We start from the raw sequence: 20,827 nt of genomic DNA on the forward strand, positions 1-20,827 counted from the left end.
GGACATAGTCAGCAAAAAATATCTGCAATCTACAAAACACAAGAGGAATGTGAGTGAGGGCCATCTTCGTTAGCACATCTTCTACTCTGTATACAGGTCTTGTATAAGTGAGAAAATACCGGACCCCACAGGAACATTTGATTTAGATGAAATGATAAGACAGCCGCCTTCCCTAACAACAGTATGACTTACCAGAGCGGGTTTATCTTCCTAACATTGCTCAGTCTAGGTCACGACCAGGCATCTTCTTGCTTATGACTGACACTTTTGGAGCTGGGGAATGAAGTAACCTCAAGTTGTAGTTCTGCTTCATAGACTTGCTGCTTGCATTTCAGGGTCTCTGGAGTTCAGAGTTTCCACAAAGGCACAAGTGGAGATGGGATGTAAATCAGAATTTTTTAGAGCATTCATTTAATATGCTGTATTTGCCAGCTGAAATATTATAACACATCCAGTTTTATCCATGTGTTGTTGAGTCTTTGTTTCAATGTCTGAGTCCCGTGTGATTTTACCTTCTGTAAACTGTGTGCTTAAATGAGATCACATATACAAAAGTGACATTACCTAGCTTATGGCAGAAGCTCTAGAAGTATTTGCTATTGAATTTACTGGCGTTTCTTATATGTCTCCACTGGATTTAATCTCTCTTCCAAAACAAGAACGGAGTCTCTTCAGTGATGACTCCTGAGAGCTCACCAGGATGCACTAGAACCAGGTTCTGACTCACCGGCACGAGCCATGCTGCATACCTCAGAACATGCCTTCGAAGCAGGTGGTTTATCAGGATCACACGCAGAGTCAAAGCTGGTCAGACACTGGATGTGCAGAGAGGAGGCAAACGCTTCGGTGTGAGAGAGGCAGGGGTTTCAGACAAGGAGGCACGGGATCTCAGTCTTGGTCATTGGGAGGTGATCTTGTGTGGTGTGTTATTGCACACTCTAGTCTCTGTCTGGTGTGGTTGAAGATGGATTTGAACCAGAGCCCAGCATCATACATGGTTAACTGATTTAGGGAAAGACAAGGAGTAGCTCTTTGGAAGATGGTTTTGACGGAGTAGAATAGAGTTTAAATCATTGAACAGAATAAGAAAGAAGATAGATTCCTATGCTGGTATGAAATGATGCTCAAGAGTGTTTTAAAGCAAACTGAAGAACTGCTGACTACTAGATTTTGCACATTGCGAATGTGGTAAAGTTACATAAGTATGCCTGAGTGCAGGTGCAGAGATGTGTGCAGATATGCACAAAATCACCTTAAAGAATTCAAAAGTTCTTTTCTCTGGTGTTAGAGGTTGAGCCCTAGGACTTTGTGCATGCTTGATGAGTGTCCTATTTCTGAACTCTCTCCAGAGCTTTAAAATATTAATCTTTATTTTTGGGGTACATATATGTATTTATGGTATATGTGTATTTATGTGTATGTGTACATGTAGGTGTGTGTGTGTGTATGCTTTTGGAGATCAGAAATCAAGTTTAGGGATTTTCATTCATTCTCCACTTTTTCTTTTTTCCTTTTTTTTTTTTTATATTGAGAAAGGGTCTCAGAAACTGCGAGCTTACTGACTTGGCTAAGCTGGCTGACCAATGAGTTCTAGGTATCCACTTTTCTCCATTTTCCTGGCCCCAGGCTCCAGGGCTGCAGATAAATACTGCTGCCATGCCTGCTTTCTATATGGGGCTAGGTGTCCATGTCAGGGCTAATATGTGTGCAGCAAGCACTTTGACCTCTGAGCTGTGTCTCTAGATCCTGATGTTACCTTTGAGGAAAGTGATCACTCATTTTCTTAGGCTGGCATTCAACTCACTATGAAGCACATGCAAACACTGAGCTCACAAGCCTTTGCATAAGCCTGCTGTATGGGAACTACAGGTGTGCCCCACCACACCTGGCGACAAGAGTCTCTCCTATAGTCTCCAAAAGGGGAATCGGTGGTTTGGGACACAATACTTGCTGTTTTATATAATCTGCATTTGAATTACTTATCAAATTATGATAATTATTTTCACGAGGAGTATGATAACAGAATTTTACATCTATGTAATTAAGATTTGAAGTTACGCTTCAGACATCCTAAAATGTAGGCTGCTTAGCTATGGTTTAGCTGTTAATTCAAATTATTTAAGAAAAATACTGTTATTCATTCTTGGAGAAGTTAAGATCATGTATTTCAGTCATATGCTCTTCCTCCAACTCCTCCCGGTTCCACCCCTGTTCCCTACCCACTGAACTTGTGTCTCCACCTCTTTTTGATTAGAACAGGAAAAGAGTTTAGTGATAAATTAGTATTATATGTCTTTTTCTAGTTTCAGAGTTCGAGTCCCTGTTTTTGTGTGATAAAAATTTTTAGTGTAAAGAAGAAGGTTTAATCATGACATTTTTGTATATTGGGAAGACTGGAGGGCCAAAGGGGCCAAATGGATGTCCTGTGTTAATGATACTGAAGCAAAAGAAGAAGCAAATCAAGTAGATATTCAATAATTGTTGGCATCTGGTGCCTGGTTAAACGTGTGTCGAGGAAGCAGCCATTGTTGACTCAGCTATATGGTTCAAGGGCTGGAAGAACTTAGATTGTCATGTTGTAACAGTGGATAAGAGCTGAAAATATTGCTTAGGTTCCCGTGGTGGGTGTGGAAAACAGAAGAGATGTGCAGAGTTAATAAACAGGAGTTGTGAATGGAGAAACAGTAATTAAATCAATTTTAATAATACAAAGAAAGCAGAGATCTGAGCTGTCAAAGTTTTTAGTTAATCTCCCTTAGGATGCTACCATTAGGTTTTGTTTATAAATTGCATTTCTTATTTTATACGTAATTCAGATACTCATAGAGTCTAGCTTGCACCACGCAGCATGGAGTCAGTAATCTAGAATAATCGGGGGTGGGAGTGAGTTATTCACAGATTTGCTGAGATGACGGAAAGCGCCCTCCTTTAATATGATGGACAAAATTGGAATGCTTATGGTTCCCACCTCTTGTAACTCTGTAAACCAAAGGAAATGCTGTACTTAGTGAGATCAAGAAGAAAAGAATAAAGAAACTGCAGCAGCAACATATCTCACAAGTTGAGCTAGAGTTTTGATTCAGTGGTACATTGTTGGATTCCCTGGGTTCAACCCCTGGTCACACAGAAAACAGACTAGAAGTTAGCAATGGAACTTTGTGAACAGGACACCCAGGCCAAAAAGACTGCAGTCGAACTTCCTTATGAACTTCCTCTCCGTGCAGTTTCTTTTCCTATTCTTCATGTGACATTCTTCTCTGTATATTCTATTACTTTCCCACATGCATGTTTGCAAACAGAGCCCTGCAAGCCCACAAGCCTTTGCCCTACGGGCTTGTGCGCATCTCTCCTGTGCACTATATGAGAAGTTAAGTGGTGAGCTGCCCTTCTGCTTGCCTTTTTCCTTGGCCTTCCTCCTCTGGAGCTATACCATTTCTGGAAAACATGATTTTTATTGCCAGCTCCTTTGCAGTGTGCTTTCATCCCCTTAGGCATAACTTCTGGCAGGGAATGAAAACTTTTATCTCATTGTGCTGTGTGAGTTGTACCTGAAGTTTACTTTGGGCTATTTGTAAATGTGTGCCTCTGTTAAATAGATCCCAGTTGTACTGTTCTCAAGCATTTAGTTTATTTTTGCCCTAAGATGTGTTGGCTTCAGCAAACTGTAAGTGTCTGCCTAGAACTGGTTTTGATATATTGACCCCGACAGACTGTTTCTTTCAACTACATCTGACACAGCATCCATGATTCTGGAATATTGATGCAATACAGCTGCTCGATGCTTGGTAATGCATCGTTAGAAATTAGCAACAGTGTTAAAATATTCCTTAAACAAGTGAGAAAATCCATCCTTACTGTTGGAGGTCTCTGGAACCTCTGCAGTGAAATCTCAGGCTTAAATAATAGTAATGCTACTACTAAAAATAATATTGTACAACAGACTCTGCTATTCACAAGGGCATTGATTAGAAACCAGGAATCATCTGAATTTTAAGTGTCATTAAGAGCAGACTGCTTTGGGAACTGTCAAAAAAGTGTTCTGTGCCCCAGGTGCTGTTTCTAGGCTGCTGGTGTCCTGGAAGGAGGTATGTATCCTTGACTCGCACCCTCCCTGTTCAGCAGAAGCTGACAGCCAGTACCACATTGTTCGCAAATAGAAAAGAATCATCCCATTTCTCTGCCACCCACATTGTTTCTCTTCCTACCCAGGAGTTATGTGTCTGCTAATGAATCTCGTATAGACTGATTTCCTCTCACTCAGCTTCAGAAATCTCCTGTACAGCAATCTCGGGTAACAGGGGGACGCTTCGAGAGAAATCAGTCGCTTCTGTGTAAAGCAGAGAGGTCTTGTTAGAGGGGAAGACAGAAGAGTTTCAGCCATGAAACATGCTCGTGCCGAATCAGTGGAAAGAAGAATGAAGCGCCAGCATCTTACCTTTCCTGTTCTGCGCAGGAAATAGCTATTTATGAGCCCCTCGCTCTCCTGTTCATGGGCTTTGACCTTGAGATTCTTAGAAGGGAGTGATGATTGAAATTGCTTAGGGCACCTCAGTACACCCTGAGACCATATTTACGTATCTAATTTAAGACAGTGAGTCTCTTAAATCCTCCCTGGTGGCATTAATGAACTGCAAAAGGCAGGAACTATACTGCTTTTCCTATGGTTTTTCCCTTCCATCGATGATTAGAATCAGGCATGCGACTATCTGGGGACCCTTAGACCAGGACCTTTTAGGTATCTGTGGGGGTTTGAAAGAGAGTGGTCCCCAGAGGCTCTTATATTTGAATGCTTAGTCACCAGGGAGTGGTGTTATTTGAGGCTTAGTAGGTATGTCCTTGTTGTTTCAAAAGTTCATGCCGGGCCCCATCTCTCTTCCCCACCTCTCTCTCTCCTCTCTCTCTGCTTGCAGATCAGGACGTAGCTCTCAGCTAGGTCCCCAGCAGCATGCCTGCTTGTCATAATTCTCACCGCCATGATGATGATGGACTAAGACTCTGAACCTGTAAGATAGTACCATCTAAATGCTTTTTCTTGTAAGAGTTGTCTTGCTCATGGTGTCTCTTAGCATCCATAGAACAGTGACTAAGACAACATCTGCCCTGTAAAATAGGATGCAGGACGGAATCTGCTCTCTGAACTACATCTGCTCCCTGTCTACTGAGCCTGCTTTGTTTGTGGGTAATGTGCATGATTTCAACAAATCTTTGAGAAGTTGCCACCCTAATGACTCAAGCCTTGGGCCCCTCACCTGCTACCTCACCTAGTACCCAGTAATCCTGAGAACTGCGATGTTCTCTGTGGTCGTTGTGCTAGGATATCCTCTCACACCTGTCCTTCTCTCCCCACAGCTGCCTTTTCATCTGGCTGACTCTTATTTACACCACAAGGCTCTTATTAATCATCCCAATTTTTCCGGGCATCATTCTTCAAACCCTCCTGCCATTGAGGTTTTATGTTGGATAACACATTTAGGCAAAACACTTTTTATGGCATTTTAAAGTTGACTGATTTCACTAATGCACCTCTCTGCGCTATAACTCATAAAAGCATGCCTTTAGATGTGTGCCTGTTCACTTGATTGCTTATTGAGATGAACTGATTCGGGATAATGGCATACTGGCATACTGCTAGTAGAGTGATAGTGAAGGTCAGAGCAAGTCAGGGCTAATGGTTTGGCAGCAAAGAAAGAAACAAAGGAACTAAAGACACGTCAGTGATGAGACAGAGCCAGGTAAGGCTGTCTGGTCCTGGTGCCTCAGTTGTTCTATAGGGCATGGCCACACTATGGCTGACAATCAAAAAATGTGAGTAGATAATAATGAATCCTGGTCTATTGAAAAGAATTAAATATGAATGTTGCTTAAAAAATAAAATGAGCACAATATTGTAGCTGCATTTTAATTAAATTAGCTAAGACGTTTCAAAGAGCTAACTACTTTTAATTTTAATTCCTCATCTGAAAAATTTTTACTAGTTATCCCATTCATGCAGTGAGATAAATTTACATGTGTTGTATCTATATGTGGTATGTTTATATGTTCTTCATACATTCTAACATATTTGTATACAATGCTAACTTGTTAATAACTTAACTGAATACAGAAAACATTACCTTTTCAAGAATATTTGTGATTTACCATCCAGCCATGGTGGCTTGTATAATCCCAGCATTTTGGAGACTGAAGTAAGAAGATTTTCAAGAGTTGTGGTCAGCCTAATTTGCATCATAGGTTCCAAGACAGCCTGGGCTACTAACTGAAACCTATTCTTTGGGTTTGGAAAAGTATTGTAAACCAAGTACCTTAATGCAAATTTATGCTAATTCTGTTTAACCCATTGAGTTTAACCTAATTCTGTTGAGTTCTTTTATATAAAAGGCATTATAGGTACTGTTGCTGGAGTAGGAAGATAAAACAATGTGGACTCTAATCTCATTTACGTATAAAGCAAATATAGAAATTGTAACTAATAATGAAAGACAGAATGATCGAACCTGTGACCATGACAAAGTGTACTGTGGTGGCTGTGATCTGGAGGATCCAGGGAGTCATAGGAAAGAAGTGGGTGTTGTAAGTAGACACGATATTAAAGAACATCATGGGGGGTGGGTAGCCGATGGAAAGCATTTCATGGAATACACATCTGCCCTGGAATGACCCATGTACAGAGGGGACTATTCAAACCAGTGCCTGATCCTAGAGGGTCTAAAATGTCCCAATAAAGAGTTTGAATGTGTCGTTCTCAGGGTTGAGCTATCAAGGGTTTTAAATAGATACAATAGCATTAGAGCCCTGTTTACAGTTGGCTCTTTGGGATAAAATAAATAAAATAAATGTCTATACAGCTTTTCTGTATTTCTGTTAAATTGTTCCCAGTTTGGCGTGTGTGTGTGTGTGTGTGTGTGTGTGTGTGTGTGTGTGTGTTTTAGAGAGAGAGAGAGAGAGAGAGAGAGAGAGAGAAAGGAGGTAAGACAGAGAAACAAAGAGAGAAAGAGAGAGACAGACAGAGAAGGTGTGAGAGAGACACACAGAGAGAAACACACACACACAAACACACAAGCACAGTTTCTTTCAGACTAAGGAAGATTGGTTTTCTGTGAGATCAGTGAGAATCAAAGTTTGGAAATCAATTTCTAAAGCTAACATGGATTCCAATTCTGCCTCTTAAATTTACTTGTTCCATGACCTTGGAAATCTATTTACACTGCCTAAGCTTCTTTTTTGATCTACAAGAAATGAGTGTTTAAACTGAAGGGTCATTTTCCTAATGAAGCTGTTCTTTACATGTTGTTGAGCACCTCGTGACCATTACATTAATAATAGCCATCATATTTCATGATGAGAGTTGTCAATGGAGTGTAAAGTGAATTTTTATTGACATTGTATTTAGTTCTATTGTGTTCATAAAGATTAGTGACATTTCAGCTGATAATTTCTTAAAAATAAATCCAAGCCGGGCGGTGGTGGCGCACGCCTTTAATCCCAGCACTAGGGAGGCAGAGGCAGGCGGATCTCTGTGAGTTCAAGGCCAGCCTGGTCTACAAGAGCTAGTTCCAGGACAGGAACCAAAAGCTACGGAGAAACCCTGTCTCGAAAAATAAAATAAAAAAAAAAAATCCGTTTTCCCCTCTTTTGCTGAAAATAGGAATATAAACCCACGGGAATGCAAATACCACTTAGATGCACATAGGATTTGATAATAATCATGTCATGAGAATCTGTGCTTGCAGAACTCGATGAGGAGCCATGGCAAGGCAAAGATCCTGCCTTTTCTTTGTAGCAATGGCTATATTCAGAGACACCATGACACTGCCTGTGGATGCAGGCAATTGAAAGAGGCAGGAAGGCAGGCCCTCATCAGTAAGGATGGTTGCCAAGGTAGCATGGCCCTGTTGGATTTTAAGACACTTAGAATCTAGGCTGCATCTTAGTAGAAGAAGAAACAGTCTTATGCATATTCCTAGCATATGTGCAGTAGCTCAACTCTTAGTGTAGTGTACTTGTTCCCTTGATACTAATTTGTGAGCTGCAATGTCAGTCTCTTGTCTGCTGTGGATCTCATGAGGATGTGTAGCTGTTGTAAGCACATAAGAGGCTCACCAAAGAATGGAGTTCTTCTAGGATGATGAGTACATTGGTGGCCTCTGGTCACCACAACGTCCATGACCTCCCAGTCTGACCTCCTCACACACGTTGTTCATTTGGGTTTCCTCATTAACTTTTTATCTGTGTGCTTTATTGGCAGACACACTACTTGTGATGTTGCTTTTCCCCTTTATTCTCTTTATTTCTTCTTCTTCCTCCTCCTCCTCTTCTCCTTCTCCTCCTCCTCTTCCTCCTCCTCCCCCTTCTCCTCCTCCTTCTTTCTAGCCAGAACCTCTGGAGTTTAATGTTTTATGTCCCTCAATTCTGTTCAGATTTAGTTACTTTAAGGTATCTTTAATTTTATTGGTGTAACTACTGTTACTATGTGATAGTCTTCATAAATTCAGAAACTTAATGTATATGTTTGGCAGGTCTTTTTGAGGGGCTGGTGATGTGAAGGTAGGAAAGGGTGGCATAAGGGCATATTTCAATAATGTACACATTTGTTAACGTGATGAAATAGCTTTATTCCTCTAATGAATAAACTGCCCAGAGACCCAACAAATCATTCTCTAACTATTAAACCTCCTCCAGGATCTCAGAGTGTTCTCCAGAACCCTGTGTCAACCTGTGCCCTTCCTGATCAGCTAGTGCCCTTAAAGTGATAGACACTCCTTATCGTATGTTGGCGCTGATTCCCTAATGTCATATCCTTGAGGCAGCCTTTGTCTCTTTTGATTTGTTTTAGGTTAGCTCTTGCTGTGTGGCTCTGGTTGGCCTGAAACTCCCTGTCTAGCCCAGTATGCCCTCAGGCTTGTGATCCTTTTGCCTCAGTCTCCTGCGTGCTGGGATTAGCAGTCCTTCAGCTGACTTCTAACTTTATATTTTCATTTTTTTTCTTTTTTTTGGTTTTTCGAGACATGGTTTCTCTGTAGCTGTTTTGGTGTCTGTCCTGGAACTAGCCCTTGTAGACCAGGCTGGCCTCGAACTCCCAGAGATCCGCCTGCCTCTGCCTCCCGAGTGCTAGGATTAAAGGCATGCGTCACCACCGCCCGGCTTTATATTTTCATTTCTTTAGATAAAGTATCAGTATGTAAGAACTGAGGCTGGTCCCAAACCCACCATGTAGTTGAGGCTGGCCTGTAACTGGTAATATGCCTGCCTCAACCTCCTGACTCCTAATACTTGAGAAGATTCTCACCCAGTCCAGTGGTTCTGTGTCATATTGTGGATTAAAACAGGAAGAAGGATCACACTGGATTCTATAACCTCAACTCTGATTAGTATTTCTCTCTGCATATTCTAGAGATAATAAAGCCACCAGCACGTGAGAACCACATCCTCTAGTGCATAAAAAGGTTCATTCACCACCTCTGGAATCTAAATTCTCTCTGCGTTTCCTTCTTTGTTGTCTTCAGTGGCCCACAACATCCTCCAGACTAAATGGTTCTTTGTCAAAGAGAAATCTGAAGTGCTTTTTCTCTGAAACAATAAAATATTGAATAAATTATACCTATGTTTGATGTAGAGAGCTCAGGAGAAAACTAATCTTTTCTTCCTCTATGCATCTATTTTGGTTGAAATTTCAAACAGTATTTATTCTTCAAATGGTGACTCTCAGACATGACATCGTTTGCTTCCCCATGACGCATTTCATATGCTGTCAAGACAAACTATTTCCAAATTCTGCCGATGCTAATTGTTTGTATAGATCAAGTTGTTAAACTTGAGTTATAGTTTAATTATGCAGAAGGAGAATGCATGTTTGTCTACCCTAGAAATGATTTCATTCTGTTTTGAAATGAATGAGGCTGAAAGAGCCTGTTTCTCTTAGAAGTTCTCAGCATTTTGTGTGCTTTTCTTGCTCTCTCTCTGAATCACTGTGTTACATGAAAATGGTTACTTCAGAATCCCTGCAACGAAAACCAGGAGACTGAAAATCCATTCAGAGGATGGAGTAACCAAAGAAGAGCTCAATTAAACATCAAAGGAAATCCAAGCATTTGTGGAATTTTAGCTCAGACTTTCTCCTCCTCTGTCTGGTATTCTGGGTAAGGATTCAGTTAGTCCAGGAGGCTACTGCTGGGCCAACTGTTGTCTTTGAATCATAAATTCTGAATGTGCCTGAAAGACTTAATGGAAAATGATGTGATCTAAGCTCCAAAGAAATCTGGGATGTTTGACATTGGGAGACAGACAAGCTTGTGGAGTTTTTCTCTCTCTGGGAGTAGTACCAAATGTCAGTATGAACATCGTATATTTTCCATCTCACCCAGTCCCTGATGAACCAGCCTGATTCCATCTTATTAGAAGGTCAAAATAAGTTCATTCCTATTTTTTATAAAACTTGGGTTTGACCATGTATCGACCCATTTTCTGGATTCTGATATGTTCTACACCCTCCACCCTGACCTCCACCCTGAGAAGGTAAGATGTTATGCCAAGTTGCCCAAGCCTTAGAACCCTCCTAGCCTTGCCATTTTCGGGGCTTCATAAGCCCTACTTTTTCCTATGTTCAAAGCTATTTTCTCAAACCTTGCTTTAGGAAGATAGCCCCATCTAGCAGAAAATAAATCTTGCTTCATTCAACTAAAAAAAAATTAGTACATGTAGTTGTATATTGTCAGAAGTCAGGAAAAAAGCACTAGGAGCTAGAAAGGAGCCCGGGTGAGGGGGGATGACAAAGAAGAAAGTTCAGTTTTTAAGTGTTTGCATAAATCCTGATTGTCTACCCTGTTAAAGAAGGGCTTCAACCTCCCATATGCACCTTTTCAAAGTAAAATAATTTTCAAAGTAAAAAATAGAAGCAAAAGGAAGAAAATCCATGGTAATCATTTTTACTACCAATAAAATTTTCTTAAGATGATATGAAATTAAATAACACTTGCTGTTCACACCAGGGTTCAGCATCTACGTAATTATTCACACATACAAAACTTCTATGGTCTATGGTTATCCTTATTATGTGTGATTTACTCAATGCTTTCTATCCCATTAATAAAAGATGCCCTTTGCAGCCCCCTAAACAGATCTCACAACCACATGAGAAAGCTGAATTGAGTAAGGAAAGTGGAGCCTATTCCCAGATGGGGTTGTATATTTCTGGGTCTATTAGACGCTTCAGGAAAGTGTCAAAGAATCACTGTTCATTATGGTAACGATACCACTAATTCCTTTAATAAGATATGTCTGTGCTCGTTTCCAAGCCCCTCCCATTCCTTTCTATCAATCCCAAGTCTGAGAGGCACCGTCTGGCAGGTCTGCCTTTCCTCCAGCCCGACAGGCCAGTGGTCCAGGTGCTAGTCATATGTTGGTTTTCAAGGTTAAACCTCTATGGTCCCAGTGCTCCCAACTGTGGAGACATTCTTCCTTACTGTTTTCAGCAGCATGGGAGCTTGTCATAATCAGCTCTGGCACTGTGTTGAGCCAAAGTTGAACTGTTTGTTCTCTGGGTCACTCAGTGCAAAGATGGTAAGGCTGTGATACAGACCCTTCCGATAATATGTCCCATTAATGTCTATCTTTAGTAAATAATCCCAGCAGCCCCAATGGTAGAGATAGAATGTAATAACTTAGATAGTAAGTGTAGATACTAAGAATTAGATAGAGTGTGTCAAGACTCTAGACATGGGAACAACATAAGAGCAAAGATCTTGGGGAAGATTGTTATAACCTGAGGACCTGGTCTGGCCAGACAAGGCACAATGACAAAGCTACTGTATCTGAAAGAGAGTGACTGATGGAGACAGGGTAAATCTAGGATGGAGCCTAAGTAGGAGTCAGAATACAGACAATGTTCACAGACCACAGTGAGATGCTGCTTGGGGTCATTGCAACAATGCACCACTGGAATAATTTCAATTGTTCTGCATCACTTTGGTTGCAGTGATAAGAATGGATGCAATAGGAGGCCATGACTGGGCTAGATGGACAATGCCAAAGGTGGGCATTACGGAAATCTATGCAGTTTATCTAGTTAAAACATTTTAATACCTGTTCTGTTCCAAGAAATGGGTTAGGTGTGAGAGATAAATCAACAAACTGAACAAAACAAGAACCAATCTTTGCCTTATAATCTGGAGAGAATTGTCGTAGAAGTAAATTACTAGTATAAGATCAAAGAGGTCTATGAATTATGAAGGACTATAAGAGCATATATAGTAGAGACCTAATTTAGCCAGGCCACGCGTGTGATGATGATGATGATGCGTGTGAGATCACATGGGAGGTCAGTAAGAGCATCGGAGTGGAGACTAGCTGGCATGCAGCCCTGGGAGTCTATAGCCCTCGTGTGGAGCACTTTGAGGACCTGACATTGGGGAACCAGCAGGCTGGGGGACAAAGTGGGAAAAGGTGACAAGGAGCTGGAAACAGCAGCATTGAGCAGACCATTTACTGTAGTAAAGGCCATGATAGGGAGCTGCGTTTAATTCTATTTTAAGCATGGAAACATTTTTAAAGGAAACTCTCTCATTGTTGTTTCTGCCCTCTCGTAGTTCTGTATTATTTCCGAGAGTTAATTTGAAGTTTGCAAAAGGAAGCACAATAAAATGGTCTTTATAAAACACTAAATTTTCCGGCATCTGATTCACATAACTAGAGAAACTCTCAAAGGATCAGCATGCCTCCTCCTTCTCCTTCTCCTTCTCCTCCTCCTGCTCTTCCTCCTCCTCTTCCTCAAGTACAGCTGAACATTTCAGGATAACGTAGTCATCATAGTCCCTGGGTTGTGACGTGGCAATGTTATCTTTTCCAAACGTGTCATGCCTCAGTACTTACCCAGTAGGCTCGTTTCTGGACCCCTGTGTCTTATGAGCACATGTGGGCTGAAACACATGTCCAGTGAAAGTCTGTATAGGTGAACTCAAATAATACATATGGCAATTGTGATGCTGCCTCAACAGAAGTCCAGATCAGACGATGCTAAGACACTCAGATGACTCCTACAGCTTAACAGTAGAACTGTGTCTGGATTCTCCTACCGAGCTCTCAACTCAAATGAGGAGATTCTGAATGTGAAAGATTGATAGTGCCTATTTTCAGCTGAGGGCAGATGTTCCTCCATAATGGGTGTGTCTGGAGATTCTTTGCCTACACTGCTGGGACTAAGGTGCTGCTGGCATCCAGCCAATAGAAGACAGATGCAGCCAGATGCCCCCTGTCAGTACAGGGTATGCAGGACAGGACCCATGGGAAATTTCAGCAGTGCTGTATTAGTTCGGTTTATCTTTTGATATGTTATGAATATTGTTTACTTGTTGAGAGGCAACAACTGTCCTATATATAGGGGTTTTGTTTAATTTGTTTTATTTAATTAAGAAGAAATGTATTAAAGTAATGTGAGTTACAAATCGCTTGAAAAAGAAAAGTATCCATCCCATTGGCAAGTGTATGTCTTAAATTAGTGACAAGAGGAATATCTCAGGTGGGTGAGAAATTCTTTAGAGTTTGTGCGTTTCTTCCCTAAACACACTCTGACTACTCTTATATAACTATTATGGGCTGTGAGCTCTCATATTCCTGAGTGGCTCTTCCCGGCTTAAACATTCACCGATACTGTTCTGATCCTCCAATTGGAACTGAAGCCTCCTTCTGAGGAGAAAGATTTTTCTCCAACACAGGTTTTGTACAAGCCTTCTACTTATGTTGGACATGAAAGTATACACACCATGTTACTTTGTGTGTTTTGATTCATCTTCTGTTAGAAACTAAGCGGGAAATAAGCTGAAGTTTGTGATAAATGGTGGTAAGATGTTTTACCATTCTTACTAATCAAGTTTGGGCTAGGGGATGTTTGTTAGGTTTGAGAGATGAACAGACTTCCAAACTGAGCAATATAATGGATCAAATTTTCCTGTCATGTCACGGAAGCACAGACAGGATCATGATTCTCCTGGATGGGAGTAGGACCTTCCCAGGAGAAGCAACAGAGTGCTCCAAGAAATGAAAACCAAACCGATGATCTTTTTAAATGAAGAAAATGACTTTGCTCATATATATATATATATATATATATATATATATATATGAGCAAAGTCATTTATACACACACACACATATATATATGTGTGTGTGTGTGTATAAATGTCACCTACATATAATATATAACATATTATTTATACATATATATTCTAATTTTATTAGGAATTTGGGTGGATGGCCCTGGAGCTAGTTATAGATATGATTGTGAGCTCCTGATCAAGCTAGGTTCCTCTGCAAGAGCCGTCTACACTTTTAACCACTACGCAATCTATCTCTCCAACCCTAGAGACAGTTATTTGTATGCATATATATGTATATATATATACATACATGCATATATTTATGTGTGTGCGAACATAGGAAAATAGTCTTTAAAGGCACATACCAGATTGTTTGTGCCATCTGCTAGTTGAGAATGGGAGAAGGAATAAGGAAAAGCTTTGTTACTTAAGAAACTTGTTACTAGGAAAATAAATTATGTCTGAGTGAGAACTAGTAAGCACCAGCTTAGATGCTCTGTTGAGTTTCTAGGTGCTTGGAGAGAAGAATGGTATCTTTCAAGGGCAAGTATTAATGAAAGGTGACTTTAAGACAGAATATAATAATCATTAAGAAAAATAGCATTAAAAAAAAGTGTAAGGATGAATTGCAGTCACCAGCATACTGGGCATTTTGGGTAGTCCAGGAAGGAGTGTGCAAGGTAATATCTTCCTTCCCAATGGCTCCCTTGTTAAGCTGCGGAGGAGCATAGAGCCAGATGGCAAGGACTCATTTTGCCTCCTGACCGAGCAATAAATTTTCTCCCACCTCTCCTTATGGAATCAGTTTTATTCACTGCAGGAGTAATCTTTACTCTGGGACCAGAGCTAGCAGGGAGGTTCTCCTCAGGATGCTGACCCACTGACTATGATAATTCTCCTCTGGTCTTACTTCTCTCCCCATCTGGTAGTTCATGCTAGAAAGATCCTGGACCAGAATTCTGACCACAAAATTAAGATATTCTGTTTAGTGAGGCCAAATGCAAATTGCTCAAGTAAGGATATTAAGGGATGATGGGCACCTTAAAAAGTGTTCAGAGACTGCTAACCTCCACTAAAGGATGCTCTGGGTATCACAGTAATTTCTTTATTCTTTTAAGACTGCTATTATTAAACTACTAGAAACCAATGGAAATGACAAAGTACTTTCCAAACATGAGCTTAGTTAGCAGTGCTGTTTTACTTCATGCTTAGTTGATAGGAGAACAGGTTTTGTCAAACAATTGAAATAATAAACTTAAAGATAAAAATATAATTATGGACAAAAATGAAACTCACTACAGGTTTTTAAGTAAATGTTATAGACACGATAGTCATTCCTGATATGATCGACTGTTATCCCTTCTTAAACCATGATACAATCTGAATACGGGTAAAGTCATGTCAGCATGAATGCATCCCTAGGGCTGGTGTTTGAAAAAACCACATTCCTTTTCGCATATAATTCCTTTATTAATGTCTCGTTTTTATGTTACTGTTATTACTTTTCAGACACACTATGAAAATGGAGAATATATCATCAGGCAGGGGGCAAGAGGAGACACCTTCTTCATCATCAGCAAAGGGAAGGTAAGCGTGAGCAGCACATTACAAGAACGCACCCACTGAGTCTTGTCCTGCGTGAGCTACCCTTTCTCTAGCTGAGAATGGAGCTTCCAAAATAGGATTAAAAAAAGAAGGCATGTAACTTTATGTCTGGATATTAACAACCACAACACTAGTTGCTACTGCTAAGTCACATAAACAGAAAGACATCCATCAGCCAAAGTATACACATGACTATTTAAAATCTATCTAGTCTTTAAGAACAGTAATTACTTATTGTAGTAATAATAGGAGCGGCGGGGCTGCGTTCCCAGCACCCCGGCCGCCTGGCTAGCTTATGCCCCGAAATAATTACACGGACACTGTATTCTTTTAATCACTGCTTGGCCCATTTCTATCTAGCCTCTTCTAGGCTAACTCTCACATATTAATTTAGCCCATTTCTAATCATCTGTGTGTAGCACCCCAAGGTGCGCTTACCGGGAAGATTCTAGCCTACGTCCATCCTGGGTCGGAGCTTTATCGCGTGTGTCTGCCCAGGAGAGGAGAGGATGGCGTCTCTCAGCTCACTTCCTCTTCCTCCCAGCATTCTGTTCTGTTTACTCCACCCACCTATGTTCTAAGCTATGAGCCCAAGCAGTTTGTTTATTACTTAGTCAATGAAATCAACAGATTGATATATGACACTCCCACATCAACTTATAATGAAATATTTGGGCTTTGGAATCAGATGGCCCCAATTTGATTCTCTAAAATTAACGTCTTTTATTCATTTTAGGCCAATGCCTTGATGTCTTAAAGGCAATGCTGATATAAATATATGTATGTTGTATTGTAGCTTCATGGAGAGTGTTAATTGAATGCCAAGAAGCTATTAAAAGTAGTAAAGTATAGGAGGAGGGTAAAAGCAGATATTATTATGAATGAAAAAAATCATTCTGTGTTTTTATGCTCTTTTAGTTTTTAATCAGTGTGAATCTATTATAGTATTTATTTTGGAACTATGAAATTAGGTAAACTAGGAGGTGGAAATTTTCAATAATAAATAAATAAATAAATAAATAAATAAAAGAAATTAGGTAAACTTACACCAGTCCTCTAACCTCATATTACCCAAATACTAGAACTTAACATTTCATTGTAAATTATCCTTAAAGAGAGTTTCTTTTTTTCTATATATCAGGTTTGATGAGAGATAGGGAGGGAAAGGCTTGAAAATGGAAAACCTAGAGAAGACTTACGTGCCTGTTTCATTATTGTATTTAGTCAACTTATGTCTTAACTATTGCACAAAATGACTAAATTTTATACTGTAGAATTTATACCAGAAGACTTACAGAAATGCTATAAACAGGAAAGGTAGGAGACTCTAAATTTTAGTGACTTAAATTTTAGTTGATTCTTGTGTATTAATTCTGAATCAAGATTACACATATCTCAATGTTTATAGCAATGACATACCATACTAAAATATACAAATCTTACGCATTTTTATTGTATTTGTTCATCTTATTGATATCTGGAAGTCTGGAATAGAAATATACATCATAGACTGATTTCATAAAGGACATCATAAGGGGCCAGTGAAGAGGGTTCAACAAGAAAAGGCAAGTGCAAACAGACCTAAAGATCTGAGTTCAATACCCAGGACCTACACAGTAGAAAGAGAAAATCAACTCCTGCAAACTGTCCTCTGACCTCCATCTGGATACTTTGGATCTATAGAGTATGCATATCCATCTACATGCCAATATTCACACAATGAAAATGTAGTATTTTTTTAATGAAGGAAATAATAAAATGACATGTTTAAATATAGTTATGTTTAAAATCATACCTTATATTTTCCTGTGTTAGGGGCCAGGAAATGCTAATATACTGTGGTTTACATAACAAACTGGCAAACTTTGTTACTTACTGTCTTCTTTGTTAGCTAAAGCTGATTAAAGAATCCGGGATAGAAAATTCTCCTGCTAATGTACCACTTGATGAACTCAGGAGGACAGTTTATACTGGAGTCTGACTTTGTTATCTTTCCAAATTCTAATTATTTGCTGCCAAGGCGTAGCTGTGCTTAACCATTAGGAAGGATACCCTACAATCACTTATGACTGTCCCATTTACTGCAAATTGCCAGTATTGCCTGAAGCAAGACGGTTGAAACCTATTTTAGCTGGAAGCAGGTGCATTAGAGGTTCTGTTTTATGAGTTCTGTAGCCTGTATAAATAGAAGCACTTGGAGATTTTACCACAAGAGCCAATTACTTTGGCAGTACTTTGGTGCAATATTAGAATTTTGAGAGAGACACAGTCATAATGTATTAGATTCCTTGGACACAGTCAAGTTTTTCAGTAAACCAACTATAGAATGTTTCTTAGTTTCTCAAGTCATACAAGTTAGTGGCTATGATTCACAACTCTGACAATTGTTGCATTCATTATATTAATTCTATAATGATACATTAAAATCAGGGCAAGAAGCAAAAGGTGTTCACACTTGTCTCCATTGTATGGAATAGGAAAGAAAATAGTGGTTCCAAGGTAAATAAGCTATGAAATTAGAATTGTAAATAAACTCATTATAAAACCTATTTATTCTAAATAAACCAATGTAAATTTTCCCCATGCATATATAAAATTTATAAAAACCAACCCTGGTAAAGAATTTTTCCAAAATATATTACTCGATTTTTATTTATTTTGTGGGAGTTCATGCTAGAATGAGGATGCATGTGTCACAGTGTGTGTGTGTGTGTGTGTGTGTGTGTGTGTGTGTGTGTGTTCGCGCGCGCCCGCGCTGCAGAGTGCAGGTCAGAGGACAGTTTGCAGGGGTCAGTTCTCTCCACTCATGCTGTGGGTGTCAGGTTTGAACCCCGGTTATCAGGCTTCTCTCCTCACTGAGTCCTAGTAAAGATACTGTCTTGGTTAACACCTGCCTTAGTTCGTTGTCTATGATCAAGGTAACTAATAAAAGAAAACATTTAATTTGGAGCTTATGGTTTAAGAGGGTTGGAGTCCATGGTGACAGAGAAAATGTGTGGCAGTAGGAGCAGCTGAGAGCTTACAGGTTCTTCTGCAACTGGAGGGCAGAGAAACTAAGAGACTTTGAGAATGGCCCAAGTGTTTTGAAGCCTCTAGGCTGGGCCCCAGTGGCACATCTCCTCCCACAATGTCCCACCTTCTAATCCTTCCCGGACTGTTCCACCAGTTAGTGGTCAGGGACCCAAACACATGAGCCTCTAGGGATTTCATATTCAAACCACCATAGTGATAAATAGAAGTTTTTTTTTTTGAAAAAAAAAATGCTGTGAGGAGGAGGCGCACAACAGTGGTCACAGAGCAACAAACGATTTCCCCTTCTTCAGTTCTGTTTATCTAACTGTAGACCATGTTTTATTCTTCCATCAATTGAACGCACACAAAAGAGAAACATAATATAAACTTTTAAAAATTTGTTTTTTCTCTCAATGGAAATTTACAGTTATTTTTTTTTCTGAAATTTGGAGTTTGATACTTGCAGCAGCAATGTGTAACTTAGACATTAAGTTCCTTCTCTGTTCTTTAGTTGATAGAGTCCTGTTCTTTGAGAACATGGCATTTTCAACACAGGGTGGAAGCATCAAAGAATTCTGCAAATATCCCCAACAGTCTTACATCAACACCCTATCTCTCTGTAAATGAAATGTTCCAAAATTGAACAGGATTATTACATTTCAAATTAAAGCCCTGTAATATGCAGCTAGGGAGATGGTACAGTTGTCAAGAGAGCACACTGTGTAGTAGTAGTAGGGGTGGCGGGGCTGCGTTCCCAGCACCCCAGCTGCCCGCCCGGCTAGCTCAGTCGGTAGAGCATGAGACTCTTAATCTCAGGGTCGTGGGTTCGAGCCCCACGTTGGGTGCCATTCTGTAGTAATAGGAGCGGCGGGACTGCGTTCCCAGCACCCGGGCCGCCTGCTCGGCTAGCTTATGCCCCGAAATAATTACACGGACATTGTATCCTTTTAATCACTGCTTGGCCCATTCTCTTCTAGGCTAATTCTCACATATTAATTTAGCCCATTTCTAATCATCTGTGTGTAGCACCCCAAAGTGTGCTTACCGGGAAGATTCTAGCCTATGTCCATCCTGGGTCGGAGCTTTATCCCGGGAGCGGGGCATGGCGTCTCTCTCAGGCGTCTGCTCCCGAGAGAAGAGCTGTCGAGACTGAGCTCACTTCCTCTTCCTCCCAGCGTCCTGTTCTGCCTACTCCTCCCACCTATCTTTCAACCAATAAAATGGGCCAAGGCAGTTCCTTTATTAGCCAATGACCTTCCTCCATCATTTCTGGAGTGGACACGTCTGGTTCCCAGTGCCCACAACACATCAGGGGACTCTCTTTCATTTCATCTTTAAAGGATCCTACGCCTCTGACTTCTAAGTCACCTGCTCCCATGTGCACATACCTTCCACCCCCACATACCCACTCCCCAACACAAATCATTAGGAATGAATAAAAAAATCAACCTTAGTGATGAGTCTGAGACACAACTACATGGTTAATAGCATCTAGATGGGAGGGAAATGTTGACTATATCAAATTCTGAAAAGCAAAACAAGGAGACTTCTAAGGCACTATTGACTAAGATGGCAAAATTAAACTATTCTGAAAAAAACAATTTGACTGCTTCTTCAAAAGTTAATAAAATGTTTGCCATATGATCCAGCAACCTTATTCTTTATTGATTCTAGAGGAATGAAATTGTAGTTCTTGCAAAAACATGTCCATCAATGTTTACAGCAAAGGCCAATCCAATAGAAAACTAGTCAACAAGGATAATTGGATATAATCATCCAAGCCAAATATAATCTGAAAAAAAATGTTCCTCCTTTATTAGCTTCAGGACAATGCTCTCTAAGCCCAGCCTTCCTAGAAAGCTACCACCTTACAGTGGTAAGTGCTAATGACAGCACAATATCTATGAACTTCCATGAGTCAGCATCAGCACCTGAAACACTGAACATGTTTAGTCCTTACTTGTTCTTCATTTGTGTGAGCATTAACCCACTGAAACCTGACTCATGGGGGCCAGAACACAAGTACGGGGAAATCAGTAGAAAATTTGTTAATAGTATCATAGTAACGACATATAAGAATAAAACTGGGAGCTATAGTTGCGTCTAGGGAATTGCTAAGCTGT

At 40.2% G+C, this 20,827-nt stretch overlaps 1 protein-coding gene across 3 annotated transcripts in view; it reads left to right on the forward strand.

Moving 5' to 3' along the window:
• Positions 1-20,827, forward strand: part of Prkg1 (protein kinase cGMP-dependent 1) — a 1,122,235-nt gene that overhangs the window by 914,328 nt on the left and 187,080 nt on the right. For all 3 annotated transcript variants that reach the window (XM_041660894.1, XM_041660893.1, XM_041660895.1), the window contains one exon: positions 15,597-15,674. In XM_041660894.1, coding sequence (XP_041516828.1) covers positions 15,597-15,674 — 78 coding nt within the window. The remainder of the gene's footprint in view (positions 1-15,596; positions 15,675-20,827) is intronic.

Source organism: Microtus oregoni, unplaced genomic scaffold (assembly GCF_018167655.1).
Source record: "Microtus oregoni isolate MIOR12 unplaced genomic scaffold, Mior012 000012F_ref0000307, whole genome shotgun sequence".
NCBI lineage: Eukaryota > Metazoa > Chordata > Mammalia > Rodentia > Cricetidae > Microtus > Microtus oregoni.